At 44.8% G+C, this 26186-nt stretch overlaps 1 protein-coding gene and 1 long non-coding RNA gene across 3 annotated transcripts in view; one reads left to right on the forward strand and one right to left on the reverse strand.

Moving 5' to 3' along the window:
• The window catches only part of LOC144682969 (uncharacterized), a 192819-nt gene that overhangs the window by 114620 nt on the left and 52013 nt on the right, over positions 1 to 26186 (reverse strand). The window lies entirely within an intron of this gene.
• The window catches only part of LOC144682963 (T-cell surface protein tactile-like), a 110978-nt gene continuing 93324 nt past the window's right edge, over positions 8533 to 26186 (forward strand). The window contains exon 1 of the mRNA XM_078545895.1: positions 8533 to 8829. Within this exon, the coding sequence (XP_078402021.1) occupies positions 8763 to 8829 (67 nt within the window). The 5' untranslated portion in view covers positions 8533 to 8762. The remainder of the gene's footprint in view (positions 8830 to 26186) is intronic.

A 26186-nucleotide genomic window follows, 5' to 3' on the forward strand; every position in this document is an offset into this window, starting at 1 on the left:
ACAAACACTTCGGTGGGGAATGTAACGTTGGCTAGTGTCCCGGGGCACAGTGGAGAGGGCACTTCACAATCGCTGGAGGAGATGGCATGGACAGAGAGTGCCGATGGCGCCAGCAGCCGGAGGACTGCAGGGGACGAGGCACATGCTGAGTCCAACAGTGATGATGTGCCTCTGGCGATGTCACCAGTGCAGCAGCTGCAGGACAAGCGGCAGGGTGCGCGGGAGCATCTGGCAGGGTTGCATGAGGGAGTGCTTCAGTTGGTCTCTGTGGTGGAGGAGTCCAAGCAGAGTGTCAGTGAAGGCATGAACCTCAGGACAGAGCTTCAGGCTTCCTCCACTGAGAGATTGGCGACTCTCATGGAGAGGGGCTTCAATCGGATTGAGAATCTTCTGATTGGGGTACGCACTGACCTGCAAGCCCCCACAGCGGTAATGGCCACAGGTGGTCATTCCCAATGTGGGAGATGTTGTGGGCACCAAGTGTCGGCGCTCGGTGCCCATCCACCTGCGGTGAGCAGGGAGGTCCAATGTGTCCTCACGTCGGCGCAGCAGCTGCCTGTCGTCGCTGTGAGCTCCTCTCAGGGCGCTCCGGATGAGGGCAGCAGCTCCTCCGCCCCTCTGCCAGTGACCGTTGCATCCGTTGAGGCTGCGACAACTAGGGAGGTGCCAGTTCTGGAACTGGCCACTCCCTCCCAGGCGGGGCCATCACTGGCTGCACGGGCCAGTGGATGGCCGCCAAGGTCATCAAGGCCAACAGGACAGCAGAGTCAGCAGGCTGTCTCACAAGCCACTCCGAATGATGGTGCGGCACCTAGACGTAGCACCCGTAAACGAAAGCATAAGGCACGTTAGGCACTCCACGGGTTTGTCACTAGATGTGTTGGCCCTAGATTAGGAAATATATAATAATCTGTGTCAGAGTGAAGTTTGTGCTTTATTTTGGTGGGAATAAAGTCCACTTTTCTGACCATGGCTGAGGGTGTTTCCTTTGTGCTGCATTTGTATGTTTCACAGACATCTCATGAGTGTTTGAGCGGACATTGATGTTTCTGTAATAAGCCCTTGGTTGCAGCTGATGGGGTGGAAGATGTAGCATTTAAGTGCCACATGTGGAAGCGGCAGGCAATGCTGGTCCTGTTGATCCATGTGTGTGGGGCTAGCTGAAGGTTCGTTGAATTAAAGTGTCCCAGATGTCCTTGCCTCCTTGGTGTAGTAGCGGGTCGGCGTGTTGCCCCTCATCATTCCCCTGTGCTTCCTCATCCTCTGAGCCACTGCTGGATTCATCATGTGCAGCCTCATCCACTGCGTCAAGGTCTTCATCCTCAACTGCCTCCTCCCTTTCCAGCGCAAGATTGTGCAGAGTGCAGCATGCTACCACTATCAGAGAGACGCAATCTGGGGGGTACTGGAGTGCGCCCCCTGAGCGGTCCAGGCAATGGAAGCACATCTTGAGAAGACCGATGGCTCTCGCCACCACAGCCCTTGTGGTGCCACACTATTGTAGCGCTCCTCAGTTTCTGTTCTTGGATGGCAGAGAGATGTCATGAGCCACCTTCTGAGGGGATAGCCCTTGTCACCCAGCAGCCAACCATCCAGCCGAGCTGGAGCACTGAACAGCCCCGGCACCTGGGAGTGTCTGAGAATGTAGGCGTCATGGGAGCTGCCTGGGTACCTTGCACAGACTTGCAGAATCAGCATCCTGTGATCACACACTATCTGCACGTTCGTGAAATGGAAGCCCTTCCTGTTGATGAAGGCACGGGGTTCACCTGCTGTTACCTTGATGGCCAGATGTGTACAGTCTATTGTACCCTGGACACGGGGGAAGCCAGCAATGGCCGCAAAGCCTCTGGCTCGCTGTATCTGACTTGCCTGGTCACAGCGGAAGTGGATGAAGGTCAATGCCCGTCTGAACAGAATGTCTGTAACCTGCTTGACACAAGTGTGGAAAGCTGATTGGGAGACACCGCAAAGATCACCCACCAAGTCCTGGAAGGAGCCAGAGGCATAGAAGCTGAGGGCAACTGTGACCTTCGGAGCCATTGGCATGGGGTGTCCACCCACACAGTTAGGAGAGATCTCAGGGCAAATCATCTGACAGATATAGTTGACTGTCTCCATTGAGAATCGGAGCCTCCTTCAGCACTGCACCTCAGTCATATTGAGGTAGCTGCTTCGCCGCCTGTATACCCTGGCAGCAGGATAGTGGCATCTTCTGCGGCCCCTTGCACCTTGGACAACCTCTTGGCCCTATGCCCCTTGTGCCTGCGCCTGGCCTCCCAAAGGTGGCTCTCCTGGAAGCTGATTGTCCAGTCCTGGCCTCCTCCTTATTCTATCCCTCCCTTCCTCCTCAGAGGAGCTGCCTCCAGTGGAGATGTCAGAACCCATACCCAGGCTAAATCGAGGCATCCGGAAAGCTGCAGGCCCGATAAAGATTATTGTCTGCAGACTGCTGAGCTGAAGCTTCAAAGTACAGAGAAAGCTGTTGGAAATCGACCTGAACTGCTAACAATCACACAGGCAAGTTTAAAACACTTTCTGCATTAAATACTTCAGATAAAACATTAACAACCCCTCTGAGCCCACATATCCCACCCGTGGATGAGGTTTGTTAAAAAAATCAGTTACCTGCCTGCCCGTTGGGCCCGTGCGCCTAGGCGAAGATCGCACGGGTCCCTCAAAATCAGCCTCAATTGCCGAGTTAAGGGCCTTAACATGGCCTTTAATTAACGGCAGGCGCACGTTGCGCTTCATAGCGCTCACGCCCACCTCAATATCATGATGCTGCACACTGACGTCAGGACGCTCGCGTGACATTTTAAGTGCTGACGTGTGGGCTCCACCACTCACACGTCAGTCATAAAATTCTGACCATGGAGGGCAGTTACTGAACAGAGTCACAGGAATCAGCTGATGGACTTTTAACAAAAGAATAAAACATTTATTAAGAAAGAAAAGATTAACTATATTATAATATTCCTTCACCCACAACTGTGCTTTTACAGTTATATACAGGTTTGTAAGGATAAATCAAGTTACATAAGCTATTTTATACTCTCATGTTCACAGTAAGTACACAGTCCATGTAAACCAATAGGTGACTGTCCTCAGGCACACCACATTCTGAAACCAAGTGACAGATACCACCCTAAACAGATGCTTTGGATCTCCCATCACCTCTCCCCAGACACTTGTCACACCATGAGCCGATTGGTCTCGCTGAACTCCGTCTTTCATACAAGGGTTCCCAATCTCTGCTGTCGAAGAACTCATTTTGGAATCTTCTACCAAATGATGTTTTCTTTTGCACACCTTCCACAACGGTCTACCCCCAGGGTTTTGAACTCTCCAATGTTCCTTCCCACTGGATCGCCACACACATTCAAACCTTGCCTTCCACGCACTCTCTCTCAAATACTCAACTGTGCCAACAGAACACCACTGCTTCACATGCCTCCTTGGATCTTCTGGCTTCTCACAAGCCTATTTTGCTTTAAGCTTGTGTTAAGCTTTCTCCCCTTAAACTTGGAGACTTCTTCTGCTCCTCCCTCTTACCTTCACTTAACAGGACCTTCTCCAGATTCCTGTTCTTTTCCTTTGACTAGACTGTCCTCTTGGGGCCTTCCCTGTTCCACTCCCTGGTTTGGGGACATTCTTCTTTAGTTTTTGCAACCTGCTTCCTGCAGTTCCCTCTCCTGTATCCTGCTTCTCCTGGCAGCTGGCTTCAACTCCAGTTTGGAACTTACTATCTGTCCCTCTTCTGTGCCTATTCTGCTGGCAACTCCTTTCTGAAACTGAAACCACTTTTCTGTTTCCCTCTGTGTCCCTGTGTGGGCCACCTGTTGCTAGGCAACAGCAGTTTTTTTCTCCCTGTGTTATTTGTTTTAACTCCCTTTCAAGGGCCATGAGACCTTATTAGAATGCAGGCATCTTTTAAAGTGAAACTAAAACTCAAGTTCCCCCCTTTTCTTAACACACCAACACAGACACACAAATCAAACTTAAACTTCAAGCTAAAACTCATTTCTAACGCCCATAAATACACATATAACTTACTTAAACTATCTCTAGTTCCTAACGTAATCAACATAATCTTCTTAGTTCGGCAGCTGCAAGAGAAATGCCCTGAACAAAGGAGGCCACTATATATTACCTCCATTTATCTCATCAAGTCATTCGACCATGTGAGCAGTGGCAGCTATTTAGCTGCTGAAGAAAATTACCTGCCCACATGAGCTGCTCAATATGATCTCCTCTTTCCATGGCAACAGGATGGGTAAGGTCAGCTACGACAGGGCAACATCAGAACTATTTGAAATCTGCAAACAGAGTCAAACAGGCTTCTGTTCTAGTGCCAACACTCTTCAGCATATTCTTCTGTTCACCGTGGTCAGATTCCTTCAGTTCTACATAGGGTGCCCACTTACAGAACTAACAGCAAGCTGTTCAGCCTTGCTTATCTGAGATCCAAAAGTGCACCATCAGAGAGTTGCTGTACGCTGATTATGCCCCACTAGCAGTCCATACTGAGGAACGCATTCAATAGCAAATGGACAGACTATCCCATGCCTGTGAAGAGATTGGATTGATCATCGGTATCGGGAAGACAAATGTCATGGTCCAGGATGTTGCCAATACCATCATCAATCAGCATTGACAATGTAACACTGGAGGTTGTTGATAGATTCACATATCTAAGCTCCACAATCACTAGCAATCTGTTCGTAGATGCTGAAAGCAACATGTGCATTGCAAAAGCTGTAGATTTATGTCCAAGCTGAGTAAGACAGTGTGGGACAATAAGAACCTGACTGAGAACATCAAACTTCAAACTCCAAACAAGCCTGTGTCCTCAGTACATTCCTTTACAGTGGTGAGACCTGGACAACATACACAAGGCAAGAAAAGGCTGAACAGTTTCCACCTTCACTGCCTCAGATATATCCTCAGCATCTCTTGGCAGGTTACTAACTCAGAGGTCGGAGGTCCCTGGGATGAAGGGCTGGCATATCCTATGAAGAAAGGTTGAACAGGCTGGGCCTATACCCATTGGAGTTTAGAGGAATGAGAACCTTATTGAAATATATAAGATCCTGAGGGACCTTGCTAGGGTGGATACTGGGAGGATGTTTTCTCTCGTGGGGGAGACTAAAGCTAGGGGACACCGTTTAAAAATAAGAGGCCTCCCTTTTAAGATGGAGTTGATGTTAAATTTTTTACCTCAGAGGGCTGTGAGTCTGTGGAATTCTCTTCCCCAGAAAGCAGCGAAGACTGGGTCATTGAATCTATTCAAGGCTGAGTTAAACAGATTTTTGATCAACGAGGGTGTCAATGATTTTGTGGGGCAGACAGGAAAGTGGAGTTGAGACCATGATCAGATCAGCCATGATTTTATCAAATGGTGGAACAGGCTCGAAGGTCTGAGTGGCCTATCCCTGCTCCTATGTTTCTATAGAATCGTAGAAAGTTTATGGCACAGGAAGAGACCACTTGACCATCATGTCTGCTTTGGCCGAAAAATGAGCCACCTAGCCTAATCCCACTTTCCTGTATTTGGTCTGTAGCTCTGCAGGTTACAGCACTTGAGGTGCATATCCAGACATCTTTTAAATGAGTTGAGGGTTTCTGCCTCTAAAACTCTTTCAGGCAGTGCATTCCAGACCCCCACAACCCTCTGGGTCAAAACACATTTCCTCATCTCCCCTCTAATCCTCCTACCAATCACTTTAAATCTCTGCCCCCTAGTCACTGACCTCTCTGCTAAAGTGAATAGGCCCTTTCCATCCACTCTATCCAGGCTCCTCATAATTTTGTGAATCTCATTCAAATCTCCCCTCAGCCTCCTCTGTTCCAAGGAGAACAATGCCAGCCTATTCAATCTTGCCTCATAGCTACAATTTTCCAGTCCTGGCAAAACCCTCATAAATCTCCACTGCACCCTCTCTAATGCAATTAGATCCTTTCTGTAATGAGGTGACCAGAGCTGCACACAGTGCTCAAGTTGTGGCCTGACTAATGTTTTATACAGTTCCTTGCTCTTATATTTTATACCTCGGCTAGTAAATGAACGGATTCCATATGCCTTCTTAACGACCTTATTCACCTGTCCTGCTAACTTCAGGGATCTGTGGACATTCACTCCAAGGTCCCTCATTTCCTCTACATCTCTCAGCATCGTTCCACTGATTGTATAATCCTTTGTTTGGCCTCCCCAAATGCATTACCTCACACTTCTCTGGGTTGAATTCCATTTGCCACTTTTCTGTCCATGTGTCCTGGAGCATTCTAATTCCATCTTAGGAAGTTCATTAATAAACCAACATGCTGGTTCAGCCACTTTTATCAGATGGGTGATGGCCGTGTAGCCGAATACCTTCTGCGCAGTGAACTGGCCACTGGGTCACTACCTCCATACCTCTGCTACAAGGACACCTGAAAATGAGATGAGATATGAAGATGGTGGACATTGATACAAACAACTGGAAGGGCCGTGACCTCTGGAGACTGACCATTTGGAGAGCATTGGAGTGGGAAAAGCGAAACAGAAAGCTCAGCTTGCTGAAAAGAGAACCCAGAGAAAACAGAGGCCAGCGAATCCTGCATCTTCTCAGCCCACTGACTTCATCTGCAGCAAATGCACCAGAGACAGCCATGCCATAATGGGGCTCCTGAGCCACACCAGGCAATGTTTAACAGAGTTGACCACCAAGGCACAAATCATCATCTCACAAGATGGAAGGCTGCCAAAGAAGCGGGAGGGCACAACCTCAAGATGTGAACAAGGTGCCCTTGGAATGTGAAGATTTTGACCTGCAGTCCGTGGAGCCCAAGGGTAAAACTGCTTAGAAGAGCCAATGCTTAGAGCTGCTAGGAAACTCAAAGTTCAGATCTTGGTAAAAATAGTCTCCAACTTCAGAACCACTTTCCAAGGCATTGGCAACTGATATTAGCATATGAACACGTGTGGGCCATTCACCGTGTCACTGTTATCTCAAAGACTGATTCATCAAGCATGTTAAGAAGCAATTACATTTTTAGTCAGCAAACAACATAAAAGGAATAGGCTCTCATTAGTCACAGTGTACAGAAGTGAAGTTTTACCCAGAAAATACTGAATGTAAATTCCCGATTAGTCTCCATAAAAGTGCATCACTGCGTAGTAACAGAACAGGTGAACTGTTATAATTCAGACTGTCAGTGCATGGGTAATTCAGAATGTGAAAAATATTGTAAATTTAAAAACAAACACTATTGAAATGTTTGTCCAAATTTCTTCGGAGAAGCAAGGTTTCATCCATGAGTCAAAGCAGACTAATAGCTTTACCACAGCCAAGTAATGCAGATGCTGGAAACCTGAATTAAACACAGAAAATACTGGAAATCCTCAGCAGGTCTGATAGCATGAAGAGAGAACTAGAGTTAACGTTTCAGGTTAATGACTCTTCTTCAGAACTATTAGCTTTATCAAACTGTGCGTGATTGCATGTAAAATTAATATCAAAGGACTGTTTAAGGTCCCATCTACTAAATTGGAGATTACAGGGTGGGGAGGGGGCTCTGCTTGGGATTCTGCATGGCCATCAACAAAATTTTGTATTTGAATTAATAGAAAGCAATCAGGTGAATCTAGTAGAAGTCCTCCATCTATTTGAATTGCGCCGGCTCCACAGTATTCACAACAACCCCCCTACATTTCCACACCACTGATCCACGCAGTCTTCCATCCAGATATTTACATTGGATGCTATAGGCAGCTCTTCCAATTATTGTTCAACAGGCTCAGGACCAAGTTTCTAGTTGGCCACAGTCTTCTCAGTTGTGCTGGAAATGGTCTGGGAACTTCAGTCCTCTGCACTTTTGAACTCCTGACAATAGGAGACAATAGAAAAGCTATGTGGCACATTTATTAGGGTGATGCCTGATATGAGGGAATAAAAATCTGAAGGAATACTTAAAAAGTTGCACCAATTTTCATTAGAAGAGATTGAGGGGAAATTTGATTGATTTATTTAAAATTACAAATAAATAGGACGGAATCTTTAAAAACATGCTATTTACAGTGGTTGAATGAGTGGACATAGATATAAGGTTAAATGACAAAGATCAAATGAAATCTTTTACACAAATGGTTGTAAGGGTGTACAATGTACTACCAAAGTTAAAGGCGAAGCAGTGACCATGTCAGCATTTAAGAATAGGTTAGAGAGATGTGTGAAGGAAATGGGGTTATGGGGACACAGGGTGAGCAGTTGGACTGCAGCATATGTCAATAACACTGATTGGTTAGGCTGAACAGCCTGTTTACCTTGTCTAATTTCTATGCAATCTCCTTTGGGCATTTTATATATTAAAGAAGCTATTTAAGTAAACATATTTATTGAACAATCAGATAATCTGTCTTTTGTGAGGTAGGCTGAGGGGAGAATTTGGCTGGGATACCCAAACAATCGGCTGCTGTGTTACTTGACATTGAATATTGCTGACATTTTCCAGAGGAACAACAAAAAGTAAATTATTCTGTTTGATCAAACATGCTTGCATGGCTGGCCTCTTACCTATCTGTGTTACTGTTGAATGCTGCAGGTGTAGCTGCTGCTAACTCTGCTGTTGAACGGATGTGGTGCATGATGAAATGAAACAAAGTTAAAGCTAACGTTAGTGCTGTGGCTCATTAACTAGCTGTTGAGCTCAGCTTCCTGTACTGTAGTGATACTGTGGAACCACAATTGCGGAACAAACCGTGATGATCTGACACGAAAACTATGGCTACACAAGCAAAACATGGCCATCCTCCACTTTGTCTCTTTGTAGTGATAAATCTTGTCCAGGGTAAGTGTTCCTATTTTCCTTTGAACTCTTTTTTCATGTAATGAAAGAAATGCAGACATTTGTGTGTACTAATGGTATCTTCTCTGAGGGAGTTGAAGTTACATTCATCATTCTCTAAATGTGTGTTGTACGATGTTAGGTCCATCAGTGATTAGAAAACATATCTGTGACACTAACGTTCTGTATTTTGTGTGCTATGATGTTGCTCTGATTTTCCTGGTAGGAAGTTATTGGTCATGCCTTTTTGATGTAAAAATCTTACTGATAGCACAAGGAGAGAAGACAGAGCAAGACAGGAAGAAGGACGTTTCCTTCTGGCTCTGTGATGATCAGCCTGATCATGAACAAACTTGACAAATGAGGACAGTTCAAGCTCTGAGTGGTTTCAAAGAACAATAACATAACCGAGAATAAGTGAATACATAACATATGTTTGAATTATAAAAGCAGCATTCAGCTATCCCGGTATGAAGAGTGTAAACCAGGTGTAAGGTAAAAATCATTATGAAACTGACATTAAATGATACAGTTAATTTGATATACTACTGATCATGCCCAGGGACAAACTAAATTTTCCTAAGGAAAATGTCTAATGATATTAATTTCATCATGATCTATCTCAAACACGCATACATTTAATGGGATGACAAGCATGAGTGTATATAATACAACATAAAATTCTGTAACCAAGCATGCATTGATTGGAATCGATGTTGACTCATTGCAAGGAGTTTTAGTGCAAATAGGAACAGAGCAAATTATCTGCATTTGTAACAAAACTCCAGTTACCATTTTGCAACAGCAGAGTAATTTATGTTGTTAGCTCTTTAGTGTGGTCTGGTCAAATAGAGCGAGGTTATGTTGTTCCAATGGACTACAAGAGTGGGTCAGAGGCTAGGAATTCACCTCCTGACTTCCCAGCTGTCTACAAAGCACAAGTCAGGAGTGTGATGGAATACTCTCCACTTGCTTGGTTGAGTGCAGCTTCAACAATACTCAAGTAGCTCAATAGCATCCACAACAAAGCAATCCAGCTGATCGGCACCCACCCCTCATATTAAAAATTCATCCCCTGCATCGCAGGTGCACAGTGGCAGCACTGTGTATCTTCCACACAATGTACTGTAGCAACTTGCCAAGGCTCCTTTGACGGCACCTTCTAAACCTGCAGCCTCTACCACCAAGAAGAACAAGGGCTGCAGACACATGGAAAGCTCACCACCAACAAGTTCCCTTCCAACTCACAGACCATCCTGAACTGGAACTGCATCACCATTCTTTCACTGTCACTGGGTCAAAAATCTGGAACTCCTTTCTTAACAACATCATGGTGTACCCACACCACATGCATGGACTGCAGTGGTTCAGGAAGGCAGCTCACCACCACCTTCTCAAGGAGGAGTGTAAACCAGGTGTAAGTTAAAAATCAGTATGAAAGTGACATTAAATTTTACAGTTAATTTGATATACTACTGATCATGCCCAAGGACCAAACTAAATTTCCTAAGGAAAATGTCTAATGATATTAGATTCAATATGGGCAATAAATTCTGGCCTTGCCAGTGATACCCACTTCCCATGAACAAATTTTTAAAAATCAGTTTTTTTTATGTCAGAACGGCACTTTAAAATGCTGCTGCTGCTTGCAGTTACTCCTGCCAGGAGTTCTGTTGTCATGGCATTCCACATTTTGTGCCATCCACACGCATTCACTGCAGCTCATTTGCAACCATTCTGTGACATCCGCCATCCAACTATGCCTAAGGCGACCCCTCTATCCGCTGCTCTCCACTTTGCCCTCCAAAGGAGACTCTGTAGCTTTTCAGCTTTGATCAAATGGCCTCAATACAGACATTTTCCTTTCTGGATGCCACTTTTTAAGAGTTCTTTTTGCTCTTGCAATTTCAAGCACCTCTTCACTTTCTCCTGTGGTCTGTATATGGAATTTTAAAAATATGTCTTAGCATCGACATTTCAAAGGCCTCTATTTTCTTCCACTGATCTTTACTTATTGTCCATGTTTCTGAGGTATACAGGAAAGTGGATAGAATGTAGCATCTTATAGGAGTCTCTTCCTTGTTACAAATGTGAGTTTTCTTGTTGTTAACATATCTTTTGTTTTCACATAATTACTTTTAACTATCTCTATACTTCTAACTTTGCTGAAAAAAGAGACATTTTTTGTCAAAGCTTTTCATCTTGCTTGAAAGAACATATCTATACTGTGTGAGAAGAGAATGCTGATTGGTTGGCAAGTGGACTCTGGTTGGACAAAACATTGGCCTATGGAATGAACCCGCGAATGGCTGCCACTTATTTTGTTTAAGGCCCTGTTCTTTGCAGACAGAAAGAATATGTACACACATTGCACCTGTTTCAACTAAACAAAATAAGTGGCAGTCATTTGCTGGTACATTCCCCAGGGTAGTGTCTTGATCAATCAGAGTCAAGCTGCCTGGTTTAAAATTCAAACAATGCTTGGCAGTTAACTATCAGTCACTATCAGCTGGTGCATTCTCCATGGCAATGTCTCTACCAATTAGAGTCCACTTGACAAACAATCAGCACTCTCTTCTCATAAATACGTTGTTTCCCCTGGCATTGGTATTTTCTTGCGAATTGTCCTGATGAGTGCAAGACAAAAAGCTTCAACAAAAATATATCTCTTTTTTTCAGCAATACTCAAGTCCTGTGCTACCAAATGACTATCTTCCAACTTTGGTACCACACCTACCATCTTCTATTATCATCTATCCTATATAGACAAATTTATCAACTCGTTCCAGTGTGACACCATCTACTTCAACCTTTACTCTAGTTCAGGCTTGTCCAACCCACGGACATGAAGCCCCTCCATGTAGCCCCCGGAACGATTGTTGAAAATGCCAGTAGGACGGCTGAGTGAGTTTGAAGATTTCTTCAGGGGTCTGTTCCTCCAGTCACGGCTTGTTTTTCTCCTACGTTTGCTGCTGATAGGCTCACTATTGAGCCTATCAGCATCAAACATGGGAGACAAACAGACTGTGTTTGAAAGAGCAGCGAACACCAGCAACTGCGACTATTTGAAGATAGAGAAAGAGGGACTCTGGAGTGCATGTTCATCATGCTTTCCCGTGCCTGCCGGTGCTCTGATCTGGCTGCTTTCCCCCGGCTCTCCCCCCCCGTTCCCTTGGCTCTTGGCCCCCCCCACGGTGGACACCCATGTTCGGGCACCGCTAGGCCTTAGGCCTCACTCAAGCTCCCATCACACCCCAACCGCAAGCCAATTTCGTGAGTGATGGTGAGTAAGTGAGTGTGAGGGTGGGTGAGCGGGTGAGAGTGAGTGTGGGTGTGAGTGTGAGAAGGTGAGTGCATGTGCGCATGTGTGTGAGAGAGAGGGTGAGTGTGCACGTGTATCTGAGAGATAGGGTGAGCGCGCGCATGTCTGAGAGGATGAGCATGCGCACCCATGCATGCATGCGTGTGTGAGAGAGGGGTGAGTGTGTGTCTGGTTCACTCCCACTCTCAGGGTTCTCATGCACCTTCACCCACTGCAGGGGTGAGGGTGAGTGAGTGAGAGAGCACCCTGAGGGTGGGAGTGAGCTGGACACACACACACTCTCATCCTTTCACACTCAAGTGTCACCTTTATTTATTACTCATTTTTTAACTGTCAAGTTATTGTTGTGAGGTTTCTTTTGCTCAATAAGTTGCTCCTTATCATACGTCAGGTTTTTTTTTGAAATTCATGTTTAATGTTTGCCAAACCTTATCTTTCTGAAATATGCTCATCAGCCCCCCCCCCCCCCCCAAGTGTGAGAAAAATTGAAATGTGGCCCCCATCAACGAGAAAAGGTTGGACAAGCCTGCTCTAGTTTCTTCTAGTGAATTCTTTCTAATTACCATTATTTTTTGTCTTTTTGGCGTTCATACTCAATCCATATTCTAAATTTCTAGATTTCAGTTGACCCACAATATTTTTTTAGGGCCTCTTACACTTCTGCAAGTGTAACGCAACTTTGTTATGTTTTTGCCTCCAATTTTTACCCCTGGAAGTACATCTAATTCTCCGAATATTTGATCTGTGTACAGACTGAATAATTTTGGTGACAGTACACAGCCTTGTAGTACTCCTCTCTTCACTTGAAACATGCCTGATTGTCTCTCTTCTAGCCTGAGGCTCACTATTTGGTCCCAATAACTTCACATCTTTACTGTCAATGCCAAACTTCAGCAACATGCCTATTAGCTTTTGGTGGTAAATGCAATCAAATGCTTTCTCATAGTCTATGAAGCATATGTAAATATCTTTTATACTTCCAGATATTTATCGAAGATTGTTTTAGGTTAAATATTTGTTCTCCTGTTCCTACTCCATGTCTAAATCCAGACTGTGTTACACCAATTTCAGCTTCATATGTATTATTAGTTCTTTCTATTATGGTTTTCAAGATCACATTAATGAAAATGACTCAATAAGCTTATAGTTTTAAAATGATTGCTCTCTATCGCTTTAAGTTTTGTAGGTAACAATGAATAATGAATCTCTCAAGTCACTTGTAATGCATCCTTTGTATATATTTGATCACAAATTTCTGTAATCAATTTTAGATGTTGTGTTGTTACTTCATCTATGCCTGGAGGTTTTCCTGTACTTATCAATTTCAAAGCATTCTTTACCACTGAGGTCATAATGCATGTTCCTTCATTTGCCTCTATATTTTGAGGACTCCCTTGCTTTGGATCATCATAAAATTCACTTATATGTCCTGTCCATTTTTTTGCTACTACATCCCTTTCAAACAATATTTTCCCATCTTTGTCTGTTGTTTTCCCTTTCTTTTTAACTGTCCAAAATTTCACCTTCTGGTGCATAACTCCTATTTTGTGATTTCTTTTCAGCTCCAATACTTCGTCGCACATCTCATTATAGCACTTCTCTTTAGCCTACCTACATGCATTCTTTATTTTATTTTCAATTTCATCATACTCTTTTCTTTCCCTTTTCTCTCATCATTGCTAATATCTCATCTGTTATCCACTCTTTGTCTCTTTGACTTTTCTATTTTTGGTTATATTTCCTTTGCAACATGTTGCATATTCTCTTTCATGTTTTTCCATTTGCTTTCTATTTCTTGTTTGGAGACCTCTGTTTGTTCTGTTTTTTCAATCCTGAATCATTGGTGGTTGTTTTTACTTTGAGAGTGAATACCTCTCTGATGTTCTCATCCTTCGACATGTCATGGTCTAAGTGGTCACAGATCTTTTTCTTTCTTGGAGTTTTCAGTTTCATCTTAATTTTTGCCACAAGGAGGAAAAGGATCTGAGTTTATGTCCACACTGGGATATGTATGAATGTTCTTTATACTGATTCTAAAACATTGATCCACCATCACATAACCTATTTGATTTCTATACACATCGCCTGGGCATCTCCAAGTCTACAGCTTTCTTTTTGGTTGCTTAAAAACAAATGTTTGCCACCATCAATTTCTTAATGAAATTGTATCAGTCCGTCTCTTCTTTTATTTCTCAATCCAAAGCATATTGACTGACAAATGTTCCTGAAGTTCCTTCACCAGCTTTAGCATTTAAGTTGCTCATTACAATTGCCATATCAGTTGATTTGCTTTGATCATAACACTTAAGGGTGTCACCATAAAATGCATCTATTTGATGCTCACTGTGATCTTGTGTCAAGACGTAAACTTGTATGACAACCTGGTCCAAAGGCTTTTCTTTGATCTTAATCATGATCACTTTTTCTGAGATTGGTCAGTAACCTTGAACTTATCTCTTGTATCTTTTGACTGCTGGGATTCCTACTCCATTCCTGTGTTTCCCACTTCCTGAGAAGTAAAGCTTTCGATTTGTCTTAAATTAAAGCAAAATACTGAGATTGCTGGAAATCTGACATAAAAACAGAAAATGCTGGAAAAACTCAGCAGGTCTGGCAACATCTGTGGAGAATGAAACACAGTTAATGTTTTGAATCTAATATGACCTTCAGAACTGGAGAGAGGTAGAAATGTGATGGATTTTATGCTGATAAAACTGGGGGAGAGGACAGGTGGAGCAAAATAGAAGGTGAGGGATAGGTTGGAGGGCAGGAGAGATTAAGTGACAAAGATGTCATGGACACAAGACAAAGGGAGTGGTATTGACAGTATTAAAGACTAAATGCAGAATTGTCCCAGATTTGCACTAATATTTGCAGTAGCAGGTGTGAAAAGGGACATTTTAACTGCCGGCCGCAATGGTGGTTTTTGCACTGTATTGCTTTCCGGCGCGTCCCATCTCGTTAATAATGCATTCATGGGAAACACACCAGATCATTGGTAGGCGGGCTCAGATTTGCCCACCACGCCGTGACTTGAGTGCTTCATTGCCCCAGGTGCTTTTTTAAAGCGCACCGGAGAGCAGCATTCTTCATGTCTGCAGACCAGGACTGCTCCAGGCCACAGGTGGCCCCCAAAACCAGGGAGACAGCAGCCTCCAAATTATGATGCCTCTCTGGGGCATCTGCTGGACGCAGTGGAAGGCTACCGTGATTTCCTCTACCTATACTCTGGCTGCAGGGATCACCAATCGGCCTGGGTGGTGATGGTAGCAGTGCACAGGGGAAGTCAGCCATCTCGTGCAGGAAGAGGATGAATACTCTCATCTGTTCCACCAGGGTAAAGCAACCGGCTCATCACTTTCAACTCACACTCTCCCATACCCATCACACATCCACAGGGATCTCACACCTCAAGGGACAACACCACTAACTCTCACACACAGCCTCACATCTCCAAAAGGCTCATATCCTCTGGAGCTCACATCCTCATCATGTCCATGGCTCCATTCACCACACAAACATTCCATGCAGTGCCATGTGTCCTGCTCACACTCTCTCCATCTGTTTTCATGCAGGAGAAGCTGGCTCACAACAGCAGGGAAAGGCCCCAGATTGGGGGTGGAGTGGCCCACATTAGACCTCTCACTCACTTTGAGGAGTGTGCTATCGTGCTGACTGGTGAGAACATGGACTGTGCCTCTGCAGCGATAGTGAGGTCGGTGGCAAACACCCTCATGAGGACCCTGCATCACATTATCCCTTTCTCAATGTAACTGTGAGTGCTCTCTCTCCTGCTTTTGACTCTGCAGCCATGCACTAATTATCTCTACTTTGGTTCACAGGGAGCTCTGCCAAGCGACCAACACCAACAGCTGGCCAGTCCCTCAGCTTCATGCAGGCCCTCACCTCCAGCCAAGAGGACACATCCTCCATTGAAGAGCTGGAAATAGGCAGCCTGGAAGACCCGTCACAGTGGTTAGCCACACCCTCCACCAGCGCAGAGACACACGCCTCGGTGGGACTCAAATCTAGAGCAGGCTCGGGTTCACAATCTGGTGGTCAACACATGGACACATGTCCATAGCAGGAGGAAGCGGGTCAGCTGAGCTCCCTGGCACTTGGAGTCTGTTGGGGAAGAGGCACGTGTGAGGTCCGAGTCAGATGATGAGCCTCTGGATTTGGCCTTCCAACTCATCATGGAAAGCCAGCATAAGGCAGGGGATCATCACACAGAGCTGTTGGAAGCCCTCAACAGAGCAGCACACGAGTTGGAGGAGTGCATCCACCTGCTCTCTGATGAAATGGTGTCCACCTGTGTGCGTATGGAAGTCTCAATGGGAATGATGGCAGACGCCATGGAGACCTTGGTCCAGCAGAATGTGGAGATGCGCGCTGACCTGCACTCCATCGTGGTAGCCATGGGTGAGTTCCTGCAGTGGTAATGCGAGAGGGAAACAGGGCACCTTGACATCCCTTCAGGTTCTCCTTCCCCTCAAGGAGTCAGGCTGGAACCCTTAGGCACCCATAGGGAGGAGGAGCAGCAGCTGGACACCCCTTGGTCACCCACTCAGGAATCTCAGAGGCTGTCCACTCCCTCCGAGTCCCCTTTGCCTGGGAGCCCTCAACCTCGTCCTCTGCCACCACAGAGGGAGCAGCTGGCCCACGGCAAAACAGCCAAAGCAAGCCGGGGCCCTTAAGGCCTTGACTCTCCAGAGGATTCACGCCGAAGTCATCAGAGGCAAAAGGTCCTCTTGTTGCATAGGTGCACAAGCTGCCTCGACCCCTGCTGTGGATGTCATAGCAGCACCCAGAAGAAGTGGTAGGCCTAGAAAAGTTAAGAAATTCTGATCACTAGTGGTTGCATGGGTGATTGCACAGATGAACACATTTTATCACTTTATAATCTAAAAATATATTCACTTTCACTGAACAATGGTTAACGTTGTCTTTCAGCTTCATTAGCAGGCTTCGTGAGTCCTCCCACTGCATCCCCCCTGCCACTAGCAGTTCAGCTGCAAGCAGTTGGACCATGACAGATTCAGGAGGGATAAGTGTGTGTGTGTGTGGCAGGGCCTTTCAGAACATCGTGGAAGCATGTTCCCACACACTTGGAGCCTTCCTCCAACACATTCGCCATGCTTGTGGACAAAGCAAAGGTGTTCCATAAAGCATTCACCCAGTCTGCGTTTAGTCTCCCCAATGGAGAGGAGACCACATTATGAGCAGCGAATACAGTGGACTAAATTGAAAGAAGTACCAGTAAATCTCTGCTTCACCTGGAAGGAGTGTTTGGGGCCTTGGCCGGTGAGGAGGGAGGGGGTAAAGGGACAGGTGTTACACCTCCTGTGATTGCATGGGAAGGTGCCATGGGAAGAGGATGAGGAGTTGGGGGTGATAGAAGAGTTGACCAAGGTGTCACAGGGAATGGTCCCTTTGGAATACTGACAGAGGAGGCGAGGGAAAGATGGGTTTGGTGGGGGCATCATGCTGGATTTGGTAGAAATGGAGGACAATCCAAATAATCAAGACATGATTTGCCTTGCCCATCTGATCAGATTCTTCTGCAAGTCCTAGGAATTCAATATTGTGTCTATCCATTACCCCTATGCAATTATATAGCTTTCCTGACTGGCATATATGGGGGATGTTTGTGAGGGCTAGTATCCTTGATCCCCTGCCAAGCCTCACACCCATGTCAAAAGGGGTGTGACTAGGGGAAATACGTGTCCCACAATTGCAAACAATAGGCCATACCCCAGGATCTCGACTTGTCATCCATGCAAAACTAAGTGAGGGGCAATCAGCTTTGGCTGGCATGGTATGGGCATGTCACCCTTTGTAGTGTGTACAAAGATTGTGTTACGATCCCAGCTGATTTTAATACTGGACAAATCAGATCCCAGAGTGAAACCTGGCTTGATAGAACCATAGAACACTACAGCACAGAAAACAGGCCATTTGGCCCTTCTAGTCTGTGCCAAAATATTATTCCGCTAGTCCCATTAACCTGCACCTAGTCCATAACCCTCCAGACCTCTCCCAACTATGTATCTATCCAATTTATTCTTAAAACTTAAGAGTGAACCCGCATTTATCATGTCAGATGGTAGCTCGTTCCACACTCTCACCACTCTCTGAGTGAAGAAGTTCCCCTAATGTTCTCCCTAAACCTTTCCCCTTTCACCCTGAAGCCATGTCCTCTCGTGTTTATCTCTCCTAATCTAAGCGGAAAGAGCCTACTCGCATTTACTCTGTCTATACCTCTCATAATTTTGTAAACTTCTATCAAATCTCCCCTCATTCTTCTACGCTCCAAGGAATAAAGTCCTATATATATATATATATGTATATATATATAGATCCTAATTTTTTTTTGAAACCATAAAGCATAAACCATAATTACATATTTATTAAAACAAGCAAAATGAACGATAAGACAATATGGCCAGCCACCTGTGAAGTATCTGGGACTTCACACAGTTTAAGCCCTATAGTTAGTCATGGCAAGTCAAAAAGAATAGGAGATACAGAAGAGTTTGGGCCCCCTACAACTGATACTGTTTTAAACAGTGAAAAGGAAGGTGAAGCTCTTGCCCAATGCAGTAACAAACAAATTTATGACAACGTTGACCTAAACTCAGAAGAGGTCAGCTTCTGAGCCCGTTGCTATGTGGTTTTGATGCATGATGCTTTATACCAGGAGCACCAAAGGGGAAGTTTACTCCAAACTCTAGAAGGTGAATTTTGCAGAGTTTGCATTCATTGTGTAGCTGGTGCAAAGTTGAATCTGGATATGAGTATCGCAACTCAAACTGAAATCTGAGTGCATCGAACCATTTCCTGGTTTGCATGTTTCACCTACTCACTGAGTAAGCTGATTGAGGCTCTGAGGAATGTTCCAAAACTGTTGACTGTGTTGAGATTCATATAGAAACCACTGTGTTGTACAATGCTGTATTGTTATAGAATGGTTGTTCATTATTAAGATTTTGATACAATTGAGAGACAGATTGATCCATTGGTCTCCTAATTCCATGGTTGATTTTGACCAACAAGAAGGTTGGAGAAGAAAGCATTTTGTCATGAATAAACTTTGACAGGTATGACTTAAATCCCACGCATTGTTTAAATTGGCTTAGAACCTAAAGTATTGAAAATGTATTTACTGACTTTTCAGACCAATTTGTACTCAAATCCCATAAACAGTAAAGAGACGAATGACCAGTTGACCTGTTTCTTGTGATGTTGGTAAAGGAATAATTGCTGATGAGGATACAGGGCGAACTCTCTGCTTCTCTTTGAATAGGGACATTTAACATCCAGCTGAGCAGCCAGACAAGGCCTCATTTTAGCATTGTATCCGCAAGGCATAGCCTGATACTTGCAGGTCAGTATGTGTTCATAGTGTGATATATGTAGGATCCATGAAGCATGCTGCAAAGTATTTTTTTCTTAATAGAATGTAATTTCTTTAAAGAATCACTTGGTCATCAAGAATAATTGTACATCTTTGACATCCGTCAATTTGTTTAGAATTAGTTTATTCATCAACCATAAAACTTGATATTCTAATTGCCTGCATTGGCAAAACGTCTAAGTTTGCATTCACACATTCACCTAAAATGTCTATGGTAGTTTCTCTGATTTATTGCTCTAGCTTGGACAGTGACCATAAGGTCTGTGAAATTCTAAGAGAAATGGTGTAATCAGCTCAAAGCTGCCTTCTCCATTGTTTCTCCTGGGTCTTCAGCAGTCTTAGTTAAAATTACGGTAAGATATTTGGCAGAATCTCACAGAGATTATCCCCCATCCCTTTAGTATCACAGTGATGTGGTTCCTGGGAAAGATGGCATGAAAACACAACTAAAGACACATAGGAGTGACCTCCAGACCTGACTGTTTACCCTAGCACCTGATGATTTAAGATGTTAACAATAGCTCTCAGAGAGTGGTGTGAACAAGGCCTTCTGCAGCTTGCGCTCCAAGTTCAGCAGGGATAGGGTAGAAAACATTTCAACAATAACTAAAATTGACTAAACTGGTACGCATGCACTATGGCATCACATGACACAATATTTTTTGTGCTGCCACTCTGAATCCTTGACCATGAAGTAAACACAAAAGTGATTCATTCTGAGTTTGAATGTCGGTATGACTATGCACCATTTTGGAGGAAATACAGCACCCATATGTTGGACCCTTTAAATAACTGAACTAATGCTTCCCTTCGGGAAATTCTGTGAAAGATAACCCACCCACTGTCTTTTCTATCCTCTCTCTATCATTGTCTCGGAAGCATGATGAAAATAAAAATCACCTTTGTTAGGAGTGAAGAAATGGATTGTACATAATGAGCAGAAACCACCAACAGGTCTGTCTTCTTTTTAATTAAGACCAGAGCAATGAAAAATATGATCGATCTGAAATTTCCATTCATATAGCATCAATCTAGATATTTATCAGTTTTGGGCTTGTTCAGCATTTAGAGCTAACAAGCAGTTGAGGTGGAGGCTGTGGTAATGGCACTGGACTAATAAATTAGAGACCCAGGTTAATCCACTGGGACAGGGGTTCAAATTCCACCATGGAATCAGTGGAATTTAATTTCAATTAATAAATTAGGAATTAAAAGCTAGTCTCAGTAATGGTGACCATGAAATCATTGTCAATTGCTGTAAAAACCCATCTGATTCACTCATGTCCTTCAAGGAGGGAAATCTGTTGCCCTTGCCAAGTCTGGCCTACATATGACTCTAGACTCTGAAATAGCCAAGCAAGTTGTATCCAACTGCTACAAAGTCGAAAAAGAATGAAACTGGATAATCCATCCGGCATCGACCTAAGCACTGGAAGCGAAAACGGCAACCTGTCAACCGTGCAAAGTTCTCCTTACTAACACCTGGGGGCTTGTGCCAAAATTGGGAGAGCCATTCCACAGATTATTCAAGCAACAGCCTGACATAGTCATGCTCACCAAATCATACCATACAGACAATGTCCCAGGCACCACCATCACCATCCCTGGGTAGTTCTGTCCCAACAGCGGGACTGACCCACCAGGGGTAATGGCACAGTGGTATACAGTAGAGAGGGAGTTGCCCTGAGTGTTCTCAACATTGACTCCTGACCCCATGAAATCTCATGGCATCAGGCCAAACATAGGCAAAGAAGCCTCTATCTGATTGCCAAATACTGAGCCCCCCCCTCACCACCACCACCAACTCAGCTGGCTAATCAGTACTCCTCTATGTTGAATACCAACTGGAGGAAGCACTGAGGCTGGCTAGGGCAAAGAATGTACTCTTGGTGGGGGAACTTTGATGGTCATCACCAAGGGCTGAGTTTTATGCCTTGCGGGCGGGCGTGCGCCCAACCCAATCAGGTGTAAAATGACCCGAGATGATGTCGGATGAGTGTCCCAAAATCATCCTGCGCTTGCGCAATATTTCGGTTAGCAGGCGCGTGCAAAAGTCGGAAACACACGCACCGACAATTAAGTGGGCAATTATGTCCATTAACGGCGCAGTTGACCCCGATTTTTTGTTTTCTGTCCAACCTTACAGTTGGCGGATGGGCGAATCGGCCAGGCAGCCTTTGCAATTCTCACCAAACCTCGTACACAGGCGGGGTGAGATTTCCATAATGAAATGAAATATTAAAAAATTTCTGTGGATATCATTTTCATTAGCTAAATTTTCAGGTGATTGATTATGATGCATGGCCACTTTTTTTCACCTCTTGAAACCTTTATTTTTGCTTTTTCAGGTCTTCAGCTCCCTGGGGCAACTCTGCCTTCAGGGAGTTTTCTGTCAATGCTGGCCCATGTATGCATTGACACCATCGCCTGCCCTCTTCCACCCCCTTCCCCGGCAGCACTGAGCTTTTCAGTGCGCATTTCATGCTGGCTGGCCATTAATTGGCCAGCCAGCATGAAATTGCGGTCAGCGGTCCATTTCCTGTCCAATCCACCCACCTGCCAATCACGCCTGTCCGCCAAGCTGAAAATTCAGGCCCAAGAATGGCTCAGTAGCACCACCACTGACCGAGCTGGCTGAGTCCTAAAGGACATAGCTGCTAGACCGGGTCTACGGCAGGTGGTGAGGGAACCAACAAGAGGGAAAAATCTACGTCACCAATCTACCTCAGCAATCTACCTGTCATGGATGCAGCTGTCCAGGGCAGCATCGGTGGGAGTGTCCTTGTGGAGACCAAGGCCTGCCTTCAAGTTGAGAATGTGCTATATGGCACTGTGTCAGATGGAATAGATTTTGAACAGATCTAGCAGCTCATAACTAGGCATCCATGAGGCTCTGTGGAACATCAGCAGAAGAACTGCATTCAACCACAATCTGTAGTCTCATGGCCTGGCACATTTCCCACTCTACCATTACCATCAAGCCAGGGGACCAGCCTTGGTTCAATGACGAGTGCAGGAGGTCATGCCAGGAGCAGCACCAGGCATACCTAAAAATGAGGTGTCAAGCTGGCGAAGCTACAACACAGGACTACTTGCATAACAAACAGCGGAAGCAGCTTGTGATCCCACAACCAACGGATTAGATATAAGCTCTGCAGTCCAGCCACATCCAGTTGTGAATGGTGATGGACAATTAAACAACTCACTGGAGGAGAAGGAGGGTCCACAAATATCCCCATCCTCAATGATGGAAGAGCCCAGCACATCAGTGTAAAAGATAAGGCTGAAGCATTTGCAACCATCTTCAGCCAGAAGTGCCGAGTGAATGATCCAACTCAGCCTCCTCCTGAGGTCCCCAGCATCACAGGTGCCAGTCTTCAGTCAATTCAATTTACTCCACAATATATCAAGAAATGATTGAAGGCACTGGATACTGCAAAGGCTGTTGGCCCTTACAACATTCCAACAATAGTACTGAAAACTTGTACTCCAGGTCTAACCGTGCCCCTGGCCAAACTATTCCAGTACAGCTACAACATTGGCATCTACCCAACAATGTGCAAAATTTCCCAGATATACCCTGCCCACAAAAAGCAGGAAAAATCCAATTATCGCCCCATCAGTCTAATCTCAATCGTCAACAAAGTGATGGAAGGTGTCGTCGACATGCTATCAAGTGGCACTTACTCAGCAATAACCTGCTCACTGACAACCAGTTTGACTCCGCCAGGGCCACTCAGCTCCTGACCTCATTACAGCCATGTTCCAAACAAGGACAGAAGAGCTGAACTCAAGAGGTGAGGTGAGAGTGACTGCCCTTGACATCAAGGTCACATGGAGCCCTAGAAAAACTGAAGTCGATGGGAATCAAAGGAAAAAATTTCCAATGGCTGGAGTCATACACAAAGAAGATGGTCGTGGTTGTTGGAGGTCAAGCAACTCAGCCCTGGGACATCGCTGCAAGAGTTCCTCAGGGTCTTAGGCCCAGCCATCATCTTCTGCTTCATCAGTGATTTCCCCTCCATTATAAAGTCAGAAGTGGGGATGTTTGCTGATGATTGCACAATGTTCAGCACCATTCGTGACTCCTCAGATGCTTAAGCAGTCCATGTCCATATGCAGCAAGACTTGGACAATATCCAGGCTTGGGCTGACAAGTGGCAATTAACATTCATGCCACATAACTGCCAGGCAATGACCATCTCCCACGAGAAAGACTCTAATCATCGGCCCTTGATGTTCAATGGTATTACTATCATTGAATCCCCTACTATCAACATCCTGGGGGTTATCATTGGCCAGAAACTGAACTGACCAGCCATATAAATACTGTGGCTACAAGACCAGGTCAGAGGCTGGGAATTCTGTGGCGAGTAACTCACCTCCTGACTCCCCAAAGCCTGTCCACCATCTACAAGGAACAAGTCAGGGGTATGGTGGAATGCTTGGATGGATACAGCTCCAACACTCAGGAAGCTCAATACCATCCAGGACAAAATAGCCCACTTGATTGGCACACCATCCATCCTTCAGAATTCACCCCCTCCAACATCACAGTGGCAGCAGTAGATGCACTGCAGCAACCCATCAAGGTCCTTTCGACAGCACCTTCCAAACCCACAACCTTTACCATCTAGAAGGACAAGGGCAGCAGATGCATGGGAACACCACCACCTTCAAGTTCTCCTTCAAGCCACACACCATCCTGGCTTGGAACTATATTGCCGTTCCTTCATTGTCACGGGGTCAAAGTCCTAGAACTCTCTCTCTAACAGCACTGTGGGTGTACCTACACCACATGGACTGCAGCAGTTCATGAAAGCAGCACACCACCACCTTCTCAAAGGTAATTAGGGATAGACAATAAATGCTTGCCTAGCCAGCGACATCTATATCTCATGAATGCATAAATGAAGAAAGAAAATAACTAATAATGTCTTCAGAGATTAAACAGAACATTGTGTGTTAATTCATAGAATCATAGAAACATAGAAAATTGGAGCAGGAGTAGGCCATTCGGCCAATTCGAGCCTACTCCGCCATTCAGTATGATCATGGCTGATCATTCAACTCAATAGCTTGCTCCTGCTCTCTCCCCATATCCTTTGATCCCTTTCGCTCCAAGAGCTATTGTTAGCGACTGTTAAAGAATTCTAAGCAGTCTTGGCCCCTCTGCTGTGCGTCACTAAAACAAGTACTGGGTCATTCATTTGTATATTTAAATCCCTCCACTGCCTTGTACATCCCTATCTCTGTAATCTCCTTCAGTCCCATAACTCCACTTGCGCTCCACCAATTTTGGCCCCTTGAGCATTTCTGATTTTACTTACTCCGCCATTGGCAGCTTTGCATTCAGCTGTATAGACTCAAAGGTCCGGATTTCTTCCCTGTTTCTCTTTATCCCTTTACCCCTCTTTCCTTCTTTAAGATTCTCCTTAAAACCTACCTCTATATTGGTGTTGTCAATTCCAGCTGGACATATTCCGGGAGATGTTGGCAGAAGTGACATCACAGAAAGACAGTGGGGTGACGCAAGCGGCCTCTAAGGAAACACAACATAGGAAAACCCATCAACTTTAATTAGGCAAATGAGATGAATTTGCAGCAAGGGTGAGTAATGTTTAAAGCTTAGAGGACAAAAAAGCTTTACTCACTCATAATAGGCTCAATGCAAGATCTGACACCATGGTTTTAAATCATGATATTAAAAGTTGCTAAAACTCTCGCTATCTCTGTGTTTTTAATGAAAATATCTGAAGTGATCCAAACCCCATCTTGTGCCAATTACACTCGGAATATCGCTCACTGGTCACGCCTGATCTCTCAATGAAATGCAAACCCCACCAATCCCATGGCAGGCGGCCAAAGTTCCATCCAATCGGAGTCCTTTATCCCCCCCAGTTTAACATTTGAATTTGACTGGGCAGCGCTGGGCCAGGTGTGATGTCACCACGTGGCAATGCCTCATGATGGGAGTTGCAGTTTCTTTCCCTTCTTGGTGGTTGCTACTGATGATTGGTTCGGCAGTGGCTCAGATGTACAAATTATTTGACTGATTTGCTTAAAGCATAATTTCAAATCTCCCGGATTGTTTTCTTTGGCTATCGGAGATTGATACCAATTCTGGTGGACTCCCAGTTATTCTGTGAGGGTTGGCAACCGTAATTTTTGACCCAGCTTTTTGTCACTTGGCCTGATAACTCCTTACATGGCTCAGTGTCTGGTTATGTGTCATAATGCTCCTGTCAAGCATCTTGGGGTGGTTTATTACATTAAAGGTGTTTGTTGCAGTTCCAAAGAAGAGCCATACTGGGCTCGAAAAGCTAAAACATTGGCCAGAATTTTACATCCCACACGCGCCTAACCTGAACCGGTGTAAGATCACCCAAGATGACGTCAGGCGATCCCAAAGTCAGAAGAGCGCCCGCTGACAATTAAGCAGGCAATTAAGCTCATTAATGGCCCAATTGTAAGCGATTTTCTGTGACCCATCCAACCTTTGGGTTGGTGGATGGACCAATCGGCAAGGCAGGCTTTACATTTTTGAAGAAAGTTCATCTAAGGGCGGGATAAAATCTCCACTAGGAGTAAAATTAAAAAAATTATCTGGGGACTGTTTTT

The sequence above is a fragment of the Cetorhinus maximus genome, chromosome 7, assembly GCF_964194155.1.
Source record: "Cetorhinus maximus chromosome 7, sCetMax3.hap1.1, whole genome shotgun sequence".
NCBI classification, from domain to species: domain Eukaryota; kingdom Metazoa; phylum Chordata; class Chondrichthyes; order Lamniformes; family Cetorhinidae; genus Cetorhinus; species Cetorhinus maximus.